The 25,203-nt window shown below is 38.0% G+C and overlaps 1 protein-coding gene across 1 annotated transcript in view; it reads left to right on the plus strand.

Annotated features, from left to right (window-relative positions):
• Positions 1 to 1,412: 1,412 nt before the first annotated feature.
• Positions 1,413 to 25,203, plus strand: part of LOC110843093 (Down syndrome cell adhesion molecule homolog) — a 105,788-nt gene continuing 81,997 nt past the window's right edge. The window contains exons 1-2 of the mRNA XM_022089012.2: positions 1,413 to 1,671; positions 2,479 to 3,491. Of these exons, the coding sequence (XP_021944704.1) occupies positions 3,419 to 3,491 (73 nt within the window). The 5' untranslated portion in view covers positions 1,413 to 1,671; positions 2,479 to 3,418. The remainder of the gene's footprint in view (positions 1,672 to 2,478; positions 3,492 to 25,203) is intronic.

A 25,203-nucleotide genomic window follows, 5' to 3' on the forward strand; every position in this document is an offset into this window, starting at 1 on the left:
AAGTCGATTTTTTCCCTTGTTCACAACAGCATATTTACAACAGGTCATGTCCTTACCTCAACTTTTTCCAACAAACTCAGAGAAAGTAACCGTTGAATGCAATATCGCCGTCATCAATGCGGATGCCGCACCATCCTTCAAGACTTGGACCTGCCGGAAGATTAAGAAGCCAAAGTAAAGTCAAGTGAAGTGAATAAAAGTCGAACGAAAACCAAACCGAGTTGCCAAAGGTCTGGGCTGGGGTAGCTCAAGCGATGGTAAGGTTAGCATTTAAGATACTCATCGAATAAAAAAGGTGAAACCATGCAAGAAAAGATGAAAAAGGAAGGAAGCGGGGTAAAGTCTAGGAAAGACGATGAAGAAGATATTCTCTGATTTCCATACACTTCAAGAGAGAGAGAAAAAAAAAAGCAAGTCTGGCTGCGTAGTGACTTCTCAAGGATTTACTTCTCAGATATTATTAAAAGGCACCACCACCTTCCTAATCCAGCAGCAGCAGCGGAAGAGTAGAGTGAGTGGAAGTTGTGTGTGATCTTTCGCTTTTCCATCACCATCATCATCATGACCATATTGAATCCAGGACAATGCAGTATTACGGAAAGAGAGAGAAAGTACGTTTTGTCGGATGGTCGGATCGCAGGAACGGGGGCAGAAAGAAACCTGAAATCCGGATGAATCTTTCCCTCATATGCAGATCCTGCAGAAAAGGACAAAGGATTGAGCTGTTGAACCGAAATAAGAGCATAAGTTCCTTCTTCTCTTGCATACTTACGTACTTACCATTCTTTCTCCGCTGTGCATTTTCTTTCACAAGGACGAGAAGGAAGAAACCATCCTCAACCAACCAACCAAGTAGCCACACAAACACAAACACAAAAGCTTGAGTCACTTGAGTCAACTTTCACCTCCAGCTTGACTCCATAACGGTTAATTTAACCTTAAAAGAAGACAAATTTGCAAAAGTTTTTTAGGAAACGGCAAACGGCAAACACATTCCGAAGAGAAATTCCATCGATGATTCAATTTTATTTCCTTTCCCATTAAACACAAGGAATGCAACATATTTCCCAAAAGATAGAATTTCCTGTAACATATTTAAATTACACCATATGCTTTTTATTCAGGTATGCACACAATTCAAATATTCCCGTCTCAATTTCGACATAATATAAGTATAAACGATAAAAATTCAGTGGAATAGCATCAAAGTTTCAATATTTACGATCGATTTTGGGAACAAATTTTGCGAGACTGCAAAAAACTGCAGAAATATGAATCTCATTGTCATCTCATTTCAGCGAAAAGTGCATCTCACGTAGAGAGTGGAGGCTGGTGAGGAGTATGGTTGCGGTGGTTTGAGGCAAGTTGAGAGGGGATTGAGGAGCTGGGTCGTCAGTTTGCTTTGAGCCTTCGGGAAGCCAGGTGCAGACGCTGTCTCTCGCTCTCATACACGCTCCTATAAGTCTTATTCACGCTCTCTCTCTCTTTGCAGCATTCTTCGACGCTAAAGAAAATGGTTTTTTAACGGGATATAAAACATATGCAAAGTGAACCCTTTCAAAATTTGGATTAATAAAATAATCACTAGTGTGTTTGGAAACGTATTGAATTCCTTACAAGAACGGGGCTGAGCAGAAGGGTACCTTTGTTGTGCGAGTTTATGTGCATGGGGTAAGTTGACGTGGGTATAAAACCGTTTCAGTTATCGTTCTCATTTCATTTCCATGCCGGCCCGGATTTCGGATTTCTCTAACGGACAACGACAAAATAAGTAGAGGGGACTTGAATCATATGAAAAATTTGCTGCAGAATCATTTTTAGCCGGAGTGCAGATGCCGGCTGTGTAGGATTGTTGTTATTTGTTGTTGGAGAGGACTTACTGGAGTTATATTTTAGTAGGTCGTCGTAGATTGTGTGCAGTGTTTGGTTGTTTTTTGATATACAAGAATTTCAGTATTTCCGGACTTTTAGTACGTGCAAAACTATTATTAGTAAATATATGTATAGTGGTGACGAGGTGTTCATTTGCTAAGTGCACGGTAGGTATGAAATTGTGAGCATCACATGAATAATGAAGTAGTTCAAAAGTAGATATCGAGTTAAATCGTCGTGTTTCCGGAAAAGTTTAAATTGTGTTGATTTGATAATAAGCTGGTAGACTGATAATACGTTTCACAGCAGGGAGAGATAGGAACGGAAATGGGAATAAAACCCTCGTCATTTTCATATCGTATCGGAGTGCTGTATCACTGGTTTTCGGATGTTGACATCCGATTATGTGATTATTTAGTGTTAGGAATATTATGCTGAGTCTGTTCGGAAGTGCAGTCAAAACAAGTCGGGTGAAAATGTTCAAAATCTGAAATTCATATTTTGACAGTACTACACATTTCGTATTGGGGATTGATGACTGCATTACAAGACGACATTATTGTTGGCTTGTGACATCCTTAAAATACTTTCTTTTTTTATTTCCAGGTCATAATTTTCGTGGGAATTTTCTACTGACCGAGATCAATCTTCAGCTTTAAGAAGATCGTGAAGGATTCGTTTTGCGGTTTGGGACGCTTCCACAATTGACAACTTTATTCGATGTGCGCATTTACAGAATAGTGCAGTGTTTGTTATTGGCCTATCTCTTAAAAGGATGTTAAAAGTTTAATACTAGAAGTAATAACGTATTAACTTGAATTATCCCGAGCACTGGGATATATATACTACGTGGTCTCTGAGGATAAATAAATAATTGAGTTTGGCCGGTGAGATTGTGGTGAATGTGTTTAATATCCAATAATCTGAAACTTCAAACTTTATTTCCAACTTTGGATCAACCCATTCCATTCGCGGAATACTAAACAATCAGGCCGATCAAGTATTCATACCTTTTCATCGGAGGTGAATCAATAAAATCTAAAAGTGGATATTATTATATTACTTCTTGGCATTTAGGAAAATAAATGCAATTTAACACAAATTACTGAACGGAAACTTTGGAGGAATGGACAGAACAACCCGTGGATCTGAATAAAACACTTAATCAAATTATAACATATTGTTAGACTTGGGTGTAGTTGAATTATTGTGAAATTCTCAGTACAAGTTTTGAAAAATTATTATATTCTACTACTGACACAGCTATAGTGGTGAGTATATTTCTAAACTTCGGATTGATGGATTTCGCATTTAAAAATATGATTCAAGCTAAGAAAGCTTGCCTTTGTTGTGGTGAAGTGAGAAACTTGGACCTGTAGTAGTGATACGGGTTATACTCGTTTTTAGTGAATTTCATGCGATTATTTTGAATTTTGAACCTTCAAATTGGATTGGAATAATCAAGATTGACAAAAGTCGATCGTCAAACAATTAGTTCCCTCTTTGACGCATTAAAGTTGACGGCATCGTTCAACATCCCATCATTATGTTCCAGTCAAGGAATCGCATAACTACCGAGGGTAGGATGTCCTCCTTCGTAATTGGATTCGCTCTCACAGGTAAACAAACTTTAAGTTTTCAACTCTTGAGACGACGACTCTACAACTTCAAAAGTCCATCCTTATAGATACATGGATATTATTCGACGGCCTCCGATGCCGTGCATTACATTACTTTACATTGCATTTCATTAGTTGGAAGCACGGCGTTCTGCTTCTCCTCCTTCTCCCAGGTCTTTAATTAGCAAGTTAATTGGCAGTTTGCAACAACGTTGTTGATGGTCTTCCCACCTACTCAAAGAAACCCCACCGTATAATTTCGTGCATAAGAGCTAGTGAACTTTAACTTGGCTCTAAATTTGATTATCAATAATTATTTCCTCGACGAGTTGATTGTTGTGATGCCTGTGAGAAATTTAAGCTTTCGGTTGCTTAATTTTGAGCTCGAATTATAGAGGGTCAACATCCCTATAGCTTTTTCGTGAGGGTATTAATTTCAACTTGGGAACCACGAACGCCATCACATGTAAATGCTTTTGATTTCTTGATGTCAGGGACTTGTCCAGCGTGCATGCATTAAATTTACAATGCGACAAAAGGTGTAGTCGGAAGGAGCCTCTAAATTATTTTGAAACCCTACCTAAGCACTCTATAAAGTTTCAAAGGTGTAATGTTCAAAACCAAAACACCACCACTTAAAAGAAGTTTAAGGCCATTAAAATCTCTTAAATATTTTATTTCCTGCTGTTCATGTAGGGTTAAAACTTTTTCAGTTTTATTTTATGACACAAAACCTGACAGACTTGACGAAAAGTTCGATACTACATTTCTTTCTTACTGCTGCCTGCCGCAACTGTTTTTAGTTCTATGCATGTCGAAGCATAGGAAAATTTATACTTATACATTTGTAGAGTGAGGTATAGAGAACGCTCATCAGTTTATGTCAGCTTTTATGGCTGTGGCATGAGACATGGGAAATGCATAGGATTTTGTTTCAAAATTTAACTATTTTATTGAACTTTTATTTTCCTTGCGTTGTAAAATTTAAAATGTAAAGTTTCATTCTACTCTGGATTGAATATGGTATATGAATGGTACCCATATCGAGGATCGAGAAGAATTGGGTGTTTCTTCTTCTTAACCAAATACGACAGATAAAGTATATCATAAAACTGTGAGTTCTGCAACAATATAACTTGGAAACCCCAACCCACCTCCTTCAAATTCAACATTTTCAAAGGGAAAGCAATAAAACAATCGCACTTTCGTATTTCGGGTGTGCAGCAGAAGAAGAATTACTTTTATCGTGGACCGTAGAATCCTGATATTGATATCAAATCTAGACGTCTGACTGAGATTTTTTTGTAGAGTAGCAGAAAAATATATTTTTATACTTATCTCGCCATTCACAATGAAGTAAGCTGCGAAACGTCATTCGGTTAAAAGAAATTCACCGGATTAGATAATAGCTTGTATTGAAAATTGAAATCCAAACTATCGTCTGCAGGGGATGGCTGTTTAGAAAAGTTTTGTTTCAGTAGCAATGGGTGGAAATTAAAGTTTTATGTCCACACGGGCAGTAGAAGCACTTAAAAGTCTCGAGTTGGACTTCTTATTTGTGTACTTATTCTCTCCAAAACGTGTCCTTGTCCTCTGATCTCGCGTCGCCATCAAGGTAAATTCTTCAAGTTTGGGTTCAGTGGAAGAAAATGAAGAACATGTTGGCGACATTTTCTGATCCTGGCCAGACTTCAACTAAATGAGAAAAAGGTCGAATAAGTGGAAAGGTTTCAAAGTTTAGTTAGTTAGTTGCAACCCAAACCGCACAAAGTTTTCTGTTTCTTGAGGTTGTTTGGAAAGTACGAGTTCTTTCAGTATTGTCACCTGTCTGAGGTTGGCATTCCACTTTCTCATATTTTTAGATTTCCAGGTAGTTCGTCATAACCAGGTAGTCAGTGAATGAGTAAAATTATGTGGTACATGCAATCTGAGTAGGAAGTGCACTTTCAACCGCAATGACAAGTTTTGGGCAGTCACATTGTCAATTACAAATCTTGTCTTAAAATATTTTAACTTTTGAGTTCGTTTCAGTTCTTTTCTGCACTAAGATTTTAGAATGGATTTCATTTGCTTGAATGGATTAAAATTTGATTAGGGATTCATTATTTTCATTAAGATTTCACTAGAATTTGATTGAAAAATTGGTTAAGTTATAGAGAAATTATGTGAATAGACAAGAGTCTGTTCAGTTCATTCAGCTATAAATTCCACAGATTACAAAAGGTGCTTAATGCGTAGGAAACTTGCTATGCATATTCCCTACATGGCCAATTCTGTCTTATATAGAATTGAGAATTGTGTCGTATATAGAATCATATTACAATATAGACGATAAAGCGGTGTGCTAAGTTTATTGAAATAATTGAGCCGTGATTTCCAGTTATTCATTTGAGAAATCTTGCAACTCACGACAGACCAATTTGGCCAAGCCAAAATCTCACATTTTTGTTTCCAATCTGAAGCAAAGCAGAAAAGTCTTTTGTCCGCCGCCTTCTTTTACCTTCTTAAAAGTAGGTAACTCTTACTTTATACTACTGATTGACTTATTCAAACCCATCTGAACTGATTTTACATGGGATGGTTAGGATTTTTCAATCAATCTCGAAATAGCATTGTTGTTGGCTTGAGTGGTGTTCGGTTTAGTACAGTAGCAAAAAAGGATGGATAAAGATGTGAGATGCGCGATGTTAAGTCAAGTGGGGTCACAAAGATTGAATATTTTATTTATTCATCATCATCACCAGCTACAATCATTCGACCAAGCCACCTCACCCCAGCCTCGTATGTGTACATAAATACATGAAGGTAGGTGCAGTTTCTTCATCGAGTAAAGTGGATAAAAAATCAACTTTGCACAAATACGTTGTCGCTTCACATTCAATAATTTCTATTTTTACTAGAAATCAACATCGCACCTCGACGTCATCCATAATGTATTATTCAAAATTTCAAAGCAATTTGTAGTTTGTACTCCTTAATGCTCGATAGGGCTGTAGTACCGTTGAAAGGGAATTTGGTGTGGAGCAGAGTTTTATATTTTCTAGTCCTCCCTCAAACTAAACTGTACTTTGTCCCATTTATTGAGACTTTGTTGGCAATTGTCATCCAAGAGATTGCACTGTTGTAGCTACCCAACCAAGTCAAGGAAATATATATAAAGTTGCACATTGAATTTGAAATGTAGGTAGGCAGACAGGTAAGCAGGGAAATCTGAAGAGCCTTTAAACATTTCAAGTACCTTTTATATTTGACAATTGTGCGACAGTAAATTGTGTCGTGTCGCAGCGGTCCCTTATTCACCGATCTTAAATATTACTCACTTCATATTACAGAATAAGCTGTGTGCTGTCGTAGTAAATATAATAATATGAAAGTAACGGATAAATCGGCTCGAGGTTGTTGGATAGAAGAGAGGAGGCTGGTTTGTTGGATATGGTTGGACATGGGTCACCCAAAATCTTAATGGTAGCCGTGAACAAAAAGGACCCACTTCTAAAATTACGAGAGACCACTTTGGGCTCAAATTTGTTCTTGATGGCATGAGGAGTCTGGCATGAAATACATGGGAAGGTAAAAAGAGATAATTTTGTAGATTTGTACAATTTCAACCGTCTCTGATGCTGTGACCAACTGCCGAGCACTGTGAGTGGGTGCATATGTATCCACATGGTTATTGTGTACATACTTATACTTTCCGTAATTTTAAGTCATTTTCATATTACTAACATCATGTTTGTGTATACGACGATTGTTTGTGGTGTGGAATAATGCATATAAGTATCGGAATATGGATATGACTGCATGTGGCTTGAGTTAGCTACATACTCTTTTGTACAAAGTGCGTAAAGATATTATATTCTTGAAGCGAAAGAACGAAGGAGGGAATGAATGCTCTAAAAGTATTTTGTCACTTCTGTTCTGTGACAAAGTTAGATTTGGATATTAGGCCATTGTTAATACCCTCGAGTAACTCGAGTTCTTACTAATTCTCTCTCATTTCAAATGAAAAAGTTTCACCTGGCTCCTATTCTGTCCTCCGTCGGTCCAACTCTATCTATCTCCTTTATTGTACCCATTCAACCGTCGTCCTCCGCACAATGCTTTGAATTCCCAAAGTTCAATCGTGCAACTCAAATCGTCCGTGTTCCTTCGGTTGGTCGACCTGATAGGAAGGTGTGTATATACATATATGCAGCAGTATATAAGTATATGTAAACGTATGTAAGAGAATTCCTTGTGGACGATAAAAATACACCTTTCGTGCGTAAATGAATGACAGAATTAAGTAGCGGGTTAAATAATTGAGGCGAACTTCACTTAAACCCTTCGCCATTCCAAAAAACGTCATCTACGATTATACCTACGCATACATTTGATTTGCTAGTGACGACGCGGTGAGGTTTCCCTTCGTTAAATTAGCCTAAAATAAGTTGAGAATAATGGACTGTTACTTTCTTTCTAATTGCAATTTCTAAAATATCAAGGAATAATAATAGCTCTAATCAGAAAGAGTGGGAATGGAATGACTGGTCGAATTTGTACGATATTTAGGAGGGAGCAAAGTATATATGTATGTAGGTCCATAATCAAATTTTAATACGACTGAATGAATCACAATCAATAAATCCCATTCCCATTAAAGTTTGATAGCTTTCAGTGTGCTTAAGTTGTGGGAGAGATAAATCCCGTGAGAGAAGGAGGTGAGTTTGGTCTTCTGTACTGTGTCAAAGTAGGAAAGAGTTCACTTTTGTCTTTTTGCTGCTGCTGCATGGTGTTGGCGTCTAGGGTGGAAATAATGGCAAAAGTTTTGCGTGTGGTGAGGTGAGTGTAATCTCCAGCTCAATTCGACTTGTTCTTCACTCTGGTGAGGGGAGGCGACCTCAAAAACCCCTTTCCTGCCAGCTCCAGGGCTTTGTTCACCTTCGTCCAATGCAATCGTAATGTGATTCTCTTGTCCCGTCTCCGTGTCCCAGTTGTAACGATTATTTCTTTTATCCGGGAGAGACAACCAACAACAGAAATCTAGAAATCAATTGCGGCACCAGCCAGCCACCCTTTTTGTAATCCCCCACCTCTCGGTTCTACTGACGCTAAAAGCCAAAAACTCAACCTGTCCGGTCGGTGGATAGACAAGCGGACCAAAGTGGAAGATAATCACGAGTAGCAATAAGACAAATTAATTATTTAGGCTCCGATTTCGGAGGGTTTCTCCACCTACTATCCCGCCTATTGAACATTGCGGTTCCAATCTTGTTCTGCTTTAGACAGCTAAAACTACGCACTTTTTTGAAAGACAAAAAAAAGTTGCAACAAGCTTGCAACACTTGTTGGGTTTTCTGCTCCTCAACCTCAAAGTTATATATTATCGTTCAATTTGCAATAGAAGAGGGTAATCTCAGTCACAAATTGTATGAATAATGGTGACGAGAAGAATCACTGATGGTGGACATTTGTCGCAATCCGCAGTTTTGTTTTCCCTTATACAGATGCATCCCCTAACAAACCAGAAAATACTTATATTATCGTAACGATATGATAAAACATGACAAAAGAAAATACACGATTTGAAACAATAATGGCATTGACAACATCCGACAAATCATGTCCCATGTTTTCTTGCTGGTATTTGTATGGTATACTTTTCTGTGAAAGGGCGAGAAAGGGGAAAGTTTGCATCTCTTCATCTGCTCTCTCGTTATTTCTTTCCTCTCTTTCTCCATTTAGCTCCAGGTCACAAAACAGCACAAAATATCATGACGAAACATAAAAACTTTGTTTGAGTTGAAAATTGTACACATTTTGAAGCAAGTTCATTGCATGACTTCCCAACCAAAAAACTAACCAAGAGAAGTAAAGTCGTTGTTTTGTGCACACACACATACACACACATTCAGTTAAACCAAATAAGTGAGCCCTGCACTGCATTCTTTCTTTGGTGCTCGGTTTGAAGATTGTCGTGCTCAAGTGTCGTTGTTTATTTGTACCGTTTCCGACTGTCATCTGTTTCTGACTTTTGCATTTTTATCGAAGAATGAACAAGCTCTTTTTGAGCCCAAAGGGTTCCTATTTCCGAGACAAGTAGATAGCTCTCTCTCTTCTTCTTTATGAGGAGAGGGTGTGCGGCATTTATTTCATATTTCACTTTATTGCATGATTTTGCCTTGAGTCGTTTGACCCAAGTCTAGCGTCTCACTAAATTGTACAGAATTGTACGTAGTTGCATGTTGCTTACACACTAGAAATCAACCCCACTACGCAAAGTAAAAGCTGATGGTGGTGAATGAGACACTCCACTGAACCCTTTCCTTCCTTCCTTCACGTCATACTTACTTACTTGTCCTCCTCCCGTCAGCACCAAAACAATCATCACAATGCAATAATAGTAAATGTGTAATAATGATAACGGACGATTCCTTCTTCTGCCGACGCGTTGTTCGTTAAAAGGGGTTTTGTTTGGTGGTAGTACTTACATTGTCAGATGTTGTGCAGTTTATACGTCTAGTAATAGGTTGGCACAATTGCCTGATGGCTCGCAGACTTCCTTTTGCTTAAATTGTTCCCGTATATTTGTCCTTGTTGTTGTTGTTCTGTTCCTCTTGGGTCGGTCTCTGCCCCTGCAATTGAAATGAATGAATTGGATTCTCACATCATCATAATATCATCAAAATTGTCCTCGTAAAAACATCATTATTCGCACCCACCCTGTGTTCACGGCACAAAGTAAGCAAAATCTGGCTAGCAAATAGCTCCAAGCTGTTTTACTTAGCTCAGCAATAGTTGGTAGAAGTTATGTCTGATGTGCATTGTGTGAGCAGCATCGCCTTCCAACCTTATTCATAAAATAAACAAGAAATAAAATTATTTCCATGATTCATTCAACCAAATGAAAGTTGGGTAACTCCAAAAACTTGAGATGAATGTATGAATGTCACGAACAGCTTATTTATCTCGAGTTATGGCAGCATTGCACCCAGAATCTTGCACAGACTTGGTCCATGGTTTTATTTAGCAATTGGTTCAGTAGTGGTGGGCACGAATCCGTCTCATTGTTATTTTAGGTCTCATTGTTTGCAAAGTTTGCTTATTCATTAGATTAGATTAATATTGTTTAACACTCAAGCCCAAAACCATATCCACATTTACCACAACCCTCTCTTACGTCTTCCTAATTGGCTTTATTGGTGTGAGGATTGAGTGACTCCTTCTGTGTGAATATCTACTTATCAGTCGAGTGGACACTGAAAATGTGCATGAAAAGACACTTTTATTTTCAGTTGCTCATTTGTTGTGATCTTGAATGCAGGAGGACCTAAAAAAAGGAAACAATGATGATGTTTTTGGATGACTTAGATACTGGTGGTAATATTTGGAGGGTTGATTTTGGTTGGGATTTTGTTGGTGAGGGTGCAAGGAGCCCATAACGAAATTTAACAAATTATATTGGACGAGACATCAGACCAAGTCAAATTCTTCCGTTTCCTTGATTTGTGTCTGACTCTAAATCTCTCTCCGTGCATTGCATTAGCACCAAACAGGCTGCCGAATCCAATTGAAGATTAATCCATTATGAAACCAATTTGTTACGTGTGTAGCGTTTAAGGTTTACCATTACGATCATTTCATTTATTGCGCTAAACAAGGATAAACGATGGATGGACGACGACGACGTTGTTGTTGCTGCGACTGACTTCGTCCAACAAGCAGCACGTTTAGACGTACAAGTTGGTTTCATATGGGAAAATTAACCTCCCCTTCCGTCCTATAAACAAATGTTGACTGGGTGTTCCGATTCTTCTCCCCCTTCCTTCCCTTCGCAAAGTAAAGTAATCTATGGTAATGGCGATGATCATGATATCAAAGTATCAAAGCATTAAATTGTTTCGCTTCTTGGGGTAGCCGCAGTATTAGCATACGTACATAAAATAAGTGAACGGGACTTCCTTCCCAACTTGGATTGAATAGATATCAATATTTTAATTTGTGAAATAGACTTGTTCTTAGATCCTCGTGCTCATTTATTATTGAGAATTGAATAGAGTGCAAAGCTTGACGTTCACAGGAGAGTGAGTGAGTCGTTTCATATTGGGATTAAGGCAGGATTCGCTTATGGTGATTGACAGTTGGAGAAAGCAACTTTTGTGTCTCTAAAGGATAAATAGCATACTACTTTTTCTAATTAATGCACAGCTTGGATTGTTATATAAACTGTTATAAATTAAACTGAGAGAGAGATGAGGCTTAATCATTCTCCCCTCAGAGGTTTGACTTTGAGGCGCAGAGTTATATTTCGTCAATAAATTACGATCTTTGTATTAAAATTAAAGACATTTCTGCATAAGAAATGCATACAAAAGTGTCTTTAATTTTAATGGATAGTAATAATAATAACGTAGTAATTACATACATCTCTAGCTATTGCCGTGTGAGCAAACCTGTGCCATTTAACAGTTATAAAAGAAATGAAGAAAAAGTACGAGCCCATATTTGGTATCCTATTTGGTGTCACAAAGGCACCGGACATTTTGTCTTTTGTCGCTTATTAATTCCGACATGCGGGAGCCAACTAAGCAAAGCACGACGCTACCACACTGGATTTGTTGCCGAAGACGAGAAACATGTCCAATTATATTCCATGCTCTTTTCCGCCTTTGTGATGCTTGCTTGCTTAGCTCCCGTTGAACTGGGTGGGGTGTCGGTAGAGAATTAATTGAACAAACCGAATTATTGCTACCACAGGGGATCCTTCTTCCCGCCGTCTTTCTTCCTATTTCTTCTACTGCTCTCCTTGTAATTCAATAAATAAGTCAGCCAAGTCTTGGAGGAGGAAGAGAAGAAGAAGAAAGAAATATACAGGCACGCGACCGAATGGCGGGGTGTGGTATTTTTCATAAGTATTTTAGGATCTGATAGCAATACGACGACGAATACACACACACCCGCATTTCATATCTTTCCCCTATTTTCTTTAGACAGCATAGAGGGGTGAAAATTTTTCCGAGAATAAAGACCAAAGATAACGAAATATGCGGTGGTAAACGTAAAACTGTCTTTCAACCCGGTTTTTACTACTACGCGGAGAAATGTTGAATGTGTGGTCGCCGCCTTCTGTTGGTCTTGGTCTTTTGGAATGAAAGTTGAATTGAACTTGAAGTTTTGAGTATTGTGAAAGTTTTCTGCTTGTTAGTTCACTCACTGCTCGTCGTCTCGGCGAATAGGAGAAACCGAATTTGGTGTTTAAGGGTGAAAGATGTAATATTTCATTTTACCATTCAGTTTTTATTCTCATTATTATCAACTTCTTGTGAGCTGTCAGTTCAGTCAGACTCCTGCTTTTGTGCGTAGCAGAGGTTGAAGACCAGCTACATGGCTCTGCCATTCAGTGAGAAAACAGACTTTCGTGCTTTCCATTATTTACAAAAGAAGGATTGATGATGTAGAATCGTTTGTTTGAGGATTCGTCATTTCCACCAGCAGAGATATTATGGATATTGGTCCGATAGTTTGTGTGTAGAGGATGCAGATATGCATTAAATGACGTGACAAGATGCCTCTCTACTTTCAGCCTTGTATTATTATTACTGTTTTTATTCCTTGTCTGAGTCGGCAGCTCTAAATTTTTCATGGTTCACAACTGTCAGCTATCATATAATCCTCATATTTTGGTTAAAACGAGGATTTGGTCCGATTAAACGAATAATAATAAGTTATCACTTTTAACTTTTCTCCAGTTTCACGTTATTAATAAAAGAAATCGTCAAATTACTGCCGAGTTGACATTTCTTTGTAGTTTCACTTGTAATTCGTTGCATAAAAAAGTTGTCATGTCCATCAGGTAACTTAAACTTCGATCTATTTTATGCACCGTCTTCATCACTTACTTTAATTTGAAACGACTTTTGCCACATTGCTTATGGGGGACAGGGAAGCTTTTATTCGGTGGAACCTAATTTACCCAAAAGCGTTTCCTGAATCCATTTCTCCCGTAATTGTACATATTAAGCCACTTACACACAATAGAAAGAGCCAACAACTGGAGAAAGAACATGTATGTGTAAGAACTAAAAAAACCCCTCACGCACACCAAAGCAATTGGAAAAGGAAAGAAGGGATAGAATAAATGGGAGGATTTTGGGATGGATGGCAAGTGAGTTGGTTGACAGGTGTTCATATTTGAGTCATTTCCCCTCGTTTTATTCACAAAGTTTCAAACATAAAACCGACAATTACTTTCTTTAGCTGCCTACCACCATATCTATCCTGTTTGCTGGTTCAGGTAGTTTGGCTCAAATCAAATGCATACCCTCCTCCGACTTCAACCTGTCGCTTACGTATGTAGGCTAGTGTTTCTCACACTGAACTAATTCTTTACACACACTTTTAATGTGGGGAACTCGATTGTTGTCTGTTAGTGATAGTGGTGGTCATGGCAGGAATAAAGAATCACTTGACAGCCGGTTCACGGTGCTCATTTTACTTACTTCTAATTCCTTAACGAGTTACCCAATCTCGTACAGAGACAGACATTGCACTTCTGACTGGAAGAACGTGTTGCTACCGCTCGTTTACATTAATTTGAAGTCAAGAATGTATATCAATTCATTCCGTGTCAGGTATTGGGCACAATTGCGGCAAAAAAGAGAAGAAATGGAAAGGTATTTTAACGAAGTCAATTCACTACCATGGTCTACTACCTTTCCATTTCAATAAAAAAATCACCAAGATGATGTGTTACAGTTGAAATTGTTGTATAATGAGCAATCATACATATATTTTGGACTACCGTGTTGGACGAATTGTGTATAACAATGTGTATATGCAATAATTCACATATTTAGCCTTCCCCTTTTGTAAATACCTGTCAAGCAAAAGTTTGTCCAAATAACTAAACCACTATAAAAACTTTTTTGTCCTGAACTGTTGAATGCAGCCCTGTTATGTATATACATACTTATATGTGGCACTTGAAAACTTTTCGTAGATAACAGTGAAATAGTAAAGAATTTCATTGTCGTCATCTATCGTGTGTATAAAACCAAGATGCATCGGACAACCATATCTCTTTTATCCGAAGTGGAGGAGGAAAGTTATTTTTTTGGAGATGCTGTTCAGTCGTTTCTAGATTTTGTTGAGTTAGTTAACCCATCCTATGGGTCTTGTTGACCTGAATTTAGTTTTTTTATTCTCTTTACTAAAAGAAAATCCAATTATGAACCTTTCTACTTCTCGGCACTCTTGGGACCGCTGAGCGTCATAGCTCCTTGCATGGATATGGATGGATCACTTTGTTATTTTGTTTAGTTTATATCCAGATGCCCGGCACATCCAGTCCAAACTCTGTCAGTTGTGTTGTCCTTACAGGCTAAAAGAAATAAAATAGCAATAACTAAATACCATGAACCAGGGTGGGCATACATACATAAAGTATATATAATACTCTGCTGTATGTATGTATATGTCCACATGAGACACATGATATTTCCAAGTTATGCTATTGTCTCAGGTGAACGATCTAGTAATAAAGTATGAGAAAGGATCCGACAAACACGGAAGCTACTTATTTTATTTGGCTTCCTCTCTGTTTTCTCTGCCTTTAGGAAGTTTGATGATGATGAGGTGAGTCACATAAGAAAGGTTGACTCCTTAACTAACTAACTTTCAACATTTACTCACTTGGTGGGATTACTTTTAGTCGTCTTGTCCGGAATCATCATCATCTTCCTGAGATACGGAACGAAATTAATAACGTATTCGATGAGACATATTACATGCCAGCAAATAAAATAAATAAATGGACCGAGCCCTTGCAGCTTTTCTCAGCAGCAGTCCATTTGATTTCCTGTACCGAAAGATAATTCCGAGATTGCACAACCCCAGCAATTTTCTGTACTTTTTTGGAAAAATTGTCTTCATAATATCGAATACAGATTTACTTTGTTTGGTTTGTGTTCGTCCGTAAATCTGGGAGAGAATTTGATGGATGTAACAAACATGAATTGCATTGATCTTGAAGACTTGGATACTGCTCCAACATTAATCATTTCCACATTGTAAAGGTGACTCAAATCTGAGTCAAATCTTGAAATATTGTCCAGATTAGCTAAGGAAGTCCAGATAAGGGCAAACTGAAACCGAATTGATTTTATGGTGTGTCGTCCCTATAAATCTTGCATTGTGTGTTGTGTGCATGAATTCTTAACTCGTAATGGTAGGATGAGATATGGATGAGATGGATATTGCTTTACTGGCTTTGTAGCCTACTACATGTATCAAGTACCCCTTCCTTTTCCTTATGAGGGACATATAAAGCCTAATGTGGACGAGGGTTACATAAAAAAGGTGAATAATCGCGTTTTGTTCCATCCTGATGTATTTGATTCAACAATTTAGCTGCACAGCACAATGATGAAAATCTTTGTGTTTTATTTTAAATTTGCCACAGAATCTAAATCAAACAGATCATGAAATTGGTGTGTCCACTCGTCTGGAAAATGGACAATTTATTACTTTCATTTTCACCCCGGTCATTTGGAGTAGAACAAGAAAAATTATACTTTGGGGAGTTCAGTCCTATTTTTTGCTCGACTGACGAATATTGTCTCACAATTGACATTGTTCTGCTGGCATGAGTTAGGACGAGAATCGCTTTTTGGTTTGTCTTCCTTCAGCACTAAAATATGTTAACGTGACAGAACAAGGGGATTAAATTTGTTAAATTGTAGCCACCATTCAAATCTCACTCGTATAGATGTAATATGAATCAAAATGTAAATCCACACTATGGAATAGTTATGCATTTATGCATAAAAGCTAAACATGGTTCAAAATTTAGGGTTTAGGGACTGGAATTTTTTTTACAGCGGGTATGCACTGTAACAACTGGCTTGTACAAATTGAGTGCTATCGAATAAATAAATAAATGGACACCCAAATTATTTATTCTCTGCAATATTTATTCACGTAAAGTTGTTACTGAATCGAATATATGAAGTGTTGCAAAGCACTACATGCACACGCTAAAATATTTATTTCGTCCGTGCAGATGTGGTCAACATTCATATGTACAGCAACTACAGAGTTATACGTGTATGTACTTACATACAAACATATAAAATTTCCATTAGCAGAATACTGTAGAGCAAAGTGACTAAATGAGTTGGCCATGCAGGGTTAGGGTTTGAAGTGATCATAAAACTAAAACATAACTGATTCCTTTTGGAATATGTTAAAAGGTTTCAAGTTTAACTACCTATTCTTTTACAAAACCAGAAAATAAAATGGCAAAAGTTGGAATCGCCATTCGCTACGGGCATTTGCGATTTATTACAGAAGCAGCAAAGTTGGGTAGGTAATCTGGGCAGAATCTCGAATCATGATCATCACTGTGATTATACGATTCCATAACCTTTTAGCAATAATTTCCACTTCCATGTCTGTGCCATTTCCCCCGCATCAGGCAACACTTACAAAAAAACTTATATCGCTCAAAGCGTGAAACCCACGAGGAGCGAGGAACCTCCAAACACATCATCATAATAATTTTATTTTATTGCTCCAAGGCTTTTTGACTTAGTTTTAAAACTTCTGCATGAGGCGTGCATACAAGCGCAGCCATATGTTTGTTGTTGCCGTTACTGGAAGGCGTGGTAGCCGAGAAGGTGTTAAATTATATAACAGATGAGGTTCCATAGAATTAGATATGGGTGGGTAAACGTGCAAAATTTGTAGAATTTGCTCCACTTTATGACATGTCATTAAGAGAAGGGATTGGATTTTGCAAAAACTTAATCTTAACGCTTTGCCTGGAGACAGGCAAAGAAATGATATACAGCCCATTGTTATCTTTGTTGGCTCACCTTATTCAGCTGGTCGGCAAATGTTAATGTGGTAATTTTTATTTTGGATGGGATGGTGAAGATGAGGCGTAGGTTGGATGGAGCTTGATTTTGGCAAAGGATACAGAACCTGGGGGAAATATTTTAACTCGGCATGAAAATAATAATCCCACAAGAAATTTTATGGAATTAAAAAAACTGCCATTGTGTACCATTTTAAGGTTGGCGTGTTACAGGACTCGGAGAAGGCAGCAAAGAACCTTAAATGACTTCTGTCAAGCAGTTGACTTATGTTGGTGGAATTTGTCTGCCTACACTGCTGCTCAGAATAAGCAATTATGTATCTAGACTCCAGCTAACAGAATATTATTCGTAGACGAGGTTTTTCAATGTCGCGAAAATTTACCAGTTCGGCACTTACAGAAATTCTTTACCTTAAATTGACTGTGCATATGAATGCATGTGAATTCTAGTCAGTACAACAGATATTTTTTTCGAGTTTGCTTGTTTTGTTGAGGTCTTGTAGTGGTTTGGTTTGGATAATCTTTTTGCAAAAAGTGACTCATCCATAGTCACCATTTCCCTGGTGGCAAACTAAACTACACCAAGTGTCACTGTAGAAGGGAATTTGCGAGCCAAGACTGCTGACCTTAGCCCCAGCATGGAATGAATCACACTTCAGGGATGTTGGAAGACAGAAATTGCCAAGTAAATTGTAAGTGTCAGATAGTCACTGGGTGAGGTGATTGGTAGTGTCTGCTCAGTTGCAAATGTTAAGTACCATTTTGTAAGAAAAATGGACCTATTCTAACTTTCGTTCTGGGGAGACAGTGAGAGGAAAAGCAAATGCGAGAAGCAGGCACATCTTATCTGCCCTGCTTTTCTGCACGAGATGAGATTGCTTTCTTCTTCCTTCTTCTTCCAGATCAGATTGAATCTGGGTGGCAGGAGCAGAGTGGTAACTAATTGCACTGGGGTAGAAAGTGATAGATTTGTGAAGATAGAGTTATAAATTATTCCGAATATGGAAGGTGTCAGAATTTAGTGTCCCTAAAGGAGAGTTTTAAATTTCTGGGAATATTGGAAGCGAATCGATTTCTCTTTGAAGTTGAATTTCTTTTAGTGGGCAATAAGTGAGTGGGCGACTGCACCCGACGAAAGAGTGTAATTTGGAAAACTATCCCACTTAACTTCCCTTTGTGTGCTCATCTTCACAGCTTTTCATTGCACCAAACCCATCTCGAAACAGCAGCGGCGTTTGTGGAGGAGGAGTGAAGGTGGTCTTGAAATATTCAATTATAATCCCTGCAAGGTTGTGACTTAAAATGAAAATGACTCAGAGTTGCATTAAAGTCACTCAATCTCCAAATTAAGAATGTGAATCCCATCATTTTATAAGATTTAAGTTTAATTCTCAACTTACTAATCCAATAAGCCGTGAAAATGACTAAGACAGACGAGTCTTTGGTTGAGTTGAGAGTTTCGTTAGCATACAAACTAAACTAAACTTTGTGAATATACAAATCCGAACTCGATGGATGGAAACCCTCGAGTCTTCCAAGCTAAAAACAACCCTCAACTCTCTCCACTATCAGAGACAGCTCACTGCAGTTTTCGAATCATCGCCAAACCAAACCTTTTGTACATCCAACCCAGGGTTCAAGTTATACATTTTACAATTAAACTGAAGAGTTACGTATATAAACCTTAATCGAAGATGTACAACTGAATTTTATACCTTTCTCAGGTTAAGATTAAAGAATTTAATTCGTTCATTTCGTCATCCTACACCCGTACGTGTTCTAATGCGATGGGGTTCCATGAGCTGTGATCCGATCTCTGTCTTAATCCTCGTTAGAATTTATATGACTGAGCAGGAGTAGAATAGAAATAAATGCTGCTATCTGTCTGTACATATGCATTGTTGTTGTGTGCAACAGGAAGCGAAGAGACGCAACTGACTCTAAAAGAAGTTGCTGCTTGTGTGAAGGGGATCGTATATTAATCATAATACTTTGGATCGTCCCATACCTTGAGTCAGTCGCCGTTAAGATTTCAGGCCGACCTATTTCATCGCAAAAAAATACTAAGTACGTATTAAAGTTGTAATTCCCAGCCTTGGTATCCTAACTTTGAGGATTGTTCGATTAGGACGTGAAGTGAAGGGACCATAACCCGACTTAACCCTTGCCTGCTTATTCATACATAGCTTCCCTCGCCTCAGGAATCAGCGTTATGGATCGGATCGGGTGAATAGCTAAGTAATGTCTGATGGGAATGCATTTATGGATTGGAAGGGTTGATTCTCGTTACGTAACCGTTTGGACCCGCGTTGAGATGAAATCTAATTCTGAGAAGTACCAAGTATACGAGTGACACAATGCTTTGACCTCACTCACATAATTCTATCAGACGTTTCAAGATCAAAAGTTTCATAGTGCCGGGTGAAGCCCTGGTTGTATTACCCTTTTTCCATTCAGCCGAGCCAAAGCCTAAACTTTAAGATGTGTCCTACCACCATTATTATTATGAAGGTTTAAGTGATCTCTGTACGTACATATGAACGCAGGGCACACACTCATCCTCGTCCCCTCCATGCGTGCTACATTTACTCTTTCCATCCATCTATCCGTCCATCTTTCAAATTGCTCAGGAACGAAAAAGACTGATTGGTTATAGGAAGTTGTACAATTAGTATGAGGAATGGGGTGACGTAGAAACAACTGTATAGTGAGCAAACACTTGAGCTGAATAATGTTGCAGTCTCCAGAACTAACAAAATTTGTAGAGGTATGCACCAAGTCAAAATTGTATTGCATAGCGTCACAACAACAGCCAAAGTCATCTTCCCGTCAATTCCCCCTGTTCGCCCTTTCTGTTCTCAAACCTCTCATCTCATTCCATTAAAGCTACTCATCTCGTTAGTTCTTCTGCGCATAAAGTGCATTTCCCCCCAGTTCATAGTCAATGGGCAAAGATACCAAGTCCAATAACAAGAAAGAGGGTTTGTACGCTTTGAAAGCCGATGTTAACTCTACAGAGCCAGCAAAGTCCCTGTGCCCATCCCGTATCAATCAATTGTCGGGAGCAAAGTAAACTGCACTTTGGTTTATGATTTTCTCTCATTTACCGATCCGAATTTTGCCTGGCCATGACTCCAGCCCACCGTACATAATTTCTAGCCAAGGTTGGCTAGGAATTTGAGTGGTATATGCATTATTGGATTCAGTAAGGAGAAATAAAAGTGAATCTGATTGGGTCCATAGCGAGTTATAATATTACTTAATTGGATTTGGGTCAAAGCGAATTACTTTTTATTCTTTGAGTATTTTACAAACTCACAATAGTACATACATGTTCTTAGAATTATTCCTTAGGTCAGACTTGGTAGTGGTCTAATGGCAAAGTAAACCTCCAAAAGTTACTGTTATCCTACTTACTTTCAAGTAGGGCAAAGGTGGAAATTAAGAGGAGATGTTTATGCTTGAAATAAAAAAATGGATCAAAGTTTTATAAAAGTACTTTGTCAATTACAGTTTCGAAAAGTCAAAACGTCCACGCTACGTCGATAATAAGCTTAATACTCAATTCAGCTAATCCTCAACAAAATAATTACTTACTTCGCGTTTCAACTTTGACAAAAGAAACCTTTTGAAGTCGGACCAGTCGTCTCACTTTGTGCGCTACTTCCTGTTCAACACGCAAAAATTTAGCGAGTCCATAAAATCTGTAATCGCCTTAGTTGATTTGATTGCGGCACCAACCTACAAAACATGCACACCTTCAACATGGAATAGAACAAACTGTGGCCCAATCCTATAACCAACCTAAGCCATTGTTTGCTTTGGATTGCATCGCATTTACTCGAGAAAACGCAAAAAAGCTATACATACATAAATGATAAATGATTATTGACGCAGCTAAAATGAAGTATTAGTGCTGTTACTCGTAATGATCCAGAACCCAACTCAATCGAGACGCTGTGTGTAGAAAGTCATGTCGATAAAGTTGTATGAAGGACAACTAAAAGAGGTACATGCAGGTTTAGGAAGGTAAGTTTTGTAGGTGTTTTAGCTGATGCGACGTGTGAGAGTCTCGTCTCGTCTTTCTGGGTCCCGTTGTTTATACATACGTAGAACTAAATCCAAATTGATTTATTGGTTGCGTGAACGCAAATCGAACAGGGCTAAAAAATGGAACGGTATGGGTTATTAGCATATAATAATTTCTTATTGTTCTTTTTCACGAAGATTATATGCACGTAAAATGAGAAATTCCTTTGTTGTTTGTACTCTTGAGGAAAATTTATCGCAATAAATGTGCGAAAAAATAAGGTTTTATTTGCTTTACTTCCAAGTGGTAGGACTCGTATATATTTTCATGGCAAAAAAATGCAGCTCTTAAGAAAAGCTGAAAAAAATATTTAAACAAATTTAAAACGCTGCAATTTGTATTGATACATGTAAGCTTGATGATCCCAGGATTTTCTATAATGCAATAACTTGCATGCGTTCTCATTCTTCTACACAGAAAAAAGCAATATAGTTTTGGCAATTAGTAATCTAAATTAGTTGTTAATAATCATAATTATTTACACAAAAGGTGTTAAACTAACACTCTTTTGTGCAGATCAAGTTCACCAAGTGGAACATTGCACGGTCTGTGGTTAAGGTTCGTTGGTGGTATTTAGTGATGAATGCATTAATGAATGTGTGGTAAAGTCAAAAGCCCATGACCTCACTCATAGCATGTGATTCCATGCAAACAAAACATGAACACCGATGTACAAGATGAGATGCGCTACATATGTATATCTTCCAAAGTAGTAATTTTCTGGTGTGTAGAGATGATATGGTAATGATTTACATTTAACTACAAATGTGCATGCCGAGCTTAAATCTTGGTATGATGATGTTCTTTATGAAAAGGTTGTTGATCACCCCCTTATTTATCCACCGTCGTTAATGTATAGAATAAAATTAGTAAGGTTGTGTCGTGTGGTGAAACAGGCCTACAACATGGCGTGCAGAATTGAATTCATTATACACCACGTTCAGAAATAATAATATGGACATGTCGCACATTTAGGACATTCCTCTCCCATTGTTTTTCCTTGTCGACGCTGAGTAGAAGGAAAGGACATGATTATATTGCGGTTTTGTTTCAGTTTGCAGAAATATATGTCGTTGACTTACATTGCAAATATACATATAACACTTTAGAGACTGCGAAATGTAAACACTTGCTCACCACGAGATCACAAAATGCATCCTCATGAAATACACATACACTCGTATACGTATGTACGTATATATGTACGTAAGTGCATGAAATGCTAAATATGTATGTGCTTGGCTGAAAGTTGGCTCGCTGTTTACGCAGGAACAAGGAGAGTGGTGAAATTGCAAAACTCCAAGCAACAAATGGAGAGGATTTCGTTTGGGCGAAAATTTTGGCAATTTCCCTTAACTGTTATTCCACTTTTGCTCCAGGAGGGAGTAGTCTGGGAGTGAACCTAAGCCGCTGTCTGTGTGCACAAGTCGTACAAATCGTACAAATGAAGTGGATTTCACTCTCAGCAAACGCACTGCATAACATTACATTGAATGGCGTAATATAAAAGTGTTAACACAAAACAAGTAAATAAGGAACCGCACGAGGCGACGAGCTCCACAAATTCAAATACAAACTACAATATTACGCTGGGAAATATTTTGCTTCTCTGACATAATATAAGCAGAAAAGTCTGACAGTTGCCTCACCCACCCACCCACCAACCAGCCCCATCCGTATCCTAAGTCGTATTTGACAAGGCTTAAGTTGATCTGAAATTGAATAAACGAGACCCTATCGGATTTTTCCACGTCCACAGGGAAATTCGTTCACTAGTCAGCAAAAACGAAAGTCACTTTATTATTGGAATCTACTTACGACTTTGACTCATACAAGTTCGAAGGACCACTAACAATCATGTCCGTTTTTTGTATTGTCACTACAAGTAAATACTTCTGGCTTTAGAAGTTTGCTTGGACTTTTTCTGGAATACGAGTAAAGACTTAGTTTACTTTTATTTATTTCTTAGTCTGAAGCTCTTAGTCACATTTCTCATTAAAAATTCTGACAGATGGACACAGATCCGCGATATATGTTATACCCAGGTACACATGTATGTACGAATATGAGTAATATCAAAGGAATATCTGCTTAACAGCATCCTGAAGAAAATATGCCAACGAAATCCCTCATAGTTGGAAAAAATCGTGAACTATGTTTACAAATATACATGACAGGTAGTTAGTTTTGCATCAGAAAACGTGATGGTTGACTCCTTTCTTTGCGTGGTCGTGGGGGTGGTAGAAGAGGTATCGAATACCAACTAGACAAAGGTCAAACGAATTAAGTTGCTTGTCGACCAAATTTAACATTTTTTGTGTAATACACGAGTGCAATTTTTGAAACGAACACCAAAGTTGTGGAAAATATGCAACAATATACACACACATGTAAATATGTACATTATGCACTGACAAAATTATACCCACCCCGATGACAGAAGAGAAACCAACCTAAATTTTTAAAACTTGATAACTTGAAGTTTTTCTTCTTTTACACCCGACATGACATGACAAGATGGAACGATAGGAAAGGTACTCTCACTCATGGTAGACGAGGCCAGATTTGTAAAGAGATAGATGGTCATTATCCTATTTCCTTTAATGCCAAATTCTGTGAATTCGCAAATGACGCTGGTGAATGAGTACACGCTGCGAGGTCTCGGGCACAGGCAGGTAGAAGAGAGATGACGGTTAACATGAAGGAGGATGAGGTTTGCAAAATTTCTAAACGACTGCCTTTATTGCTTTACTTGTTACAATAGAGTTGACTCATTTTTAATGAGTTAGCCAGGTCAGTTCATTAAAAGTAGATGATGAAGCACGAAAATTAATTTTTATCGGCGATGGATTTTTACTTTAATAAACTAAAAATGTGATTACACCCATTTTAAGTTTAACATTGGTTGCTCTGATCAGGTTTTTCGTTTAATTCTCGTTTCATTTCATTTCATTTTAATTAATAAGATACGCATTGATTCATCAAAACAAGAAAACAACGTATTTTGTGTAATCTTACTCAAACGATTATGGTTGGAATAACAAACACGATTTATTTTATGCATTGGTCATCAGAGCAGATTCTTGTAATTTGCATGACGAAATGTTAAAAACAATTTTTGATCACACTCCCCAAGAATGTGTTGCGTCAACCCAGCCCAACCAGTCAGTAGTTTTATCTATGAACACGCATATTTTTGATATTGATGCATTATTGACAATATGCTGTAAACCCACATGGGAAGGAATCTCTCAAATATCACAAATCTCCTATCACACATTTTGTGCAGAGTCATGTAAGAGGAAGATGATTCGCCATCCCAATCCACTATCACCACAAAGTAGTTGACCATAAGTACGTAGCATGAAATACAAGTTTCAATTTTTGGTTGGTCGTGACCGAAAAGATCATGACCCGGCCATATTTCAACCATTGTCAACACGGGACATTTTGATTACAAGCTGCACCAGCACAATATCAACAATCGCATTTGGATCCCTGATGCTTATGCTTATTCTCAAATGTGACGACATGGAAGAAGAGGAGGGTGACTCTCCTGACTCGAGTTCGTTCCGACAAGCTTTTATTCAATGATCCGTGTCGAAATAAGAACTAAGTGGCTTGGGTTTGGCTTACATCATCCGAATATACACAATAACAGCGGATGAAATGAATCCTTGGCTAAGTAGCTGCCCATTTAGCCCAACCGAGCGATGACCACTGCACCATAAGCAGTATTAGAGGAGCCGGGTCCGAAACCAACATCC

This window comes from Folsomia candida, unplaced genomic scaffold (assembly GCF_002217175.1).
Source record: "Folsomia candida strain VU population unplaced genomic scaffold, ASM221717v1 Fcan01_Sc002, whole genome shotgun sequence".
In the NCBI taxonomy this organism is placed as follows: Eukaryota; Metazoa; Arthropoda; class Collembola; order Entomobryomorpha; family Isotomidae; genus Folsomia; species Folsomia candida.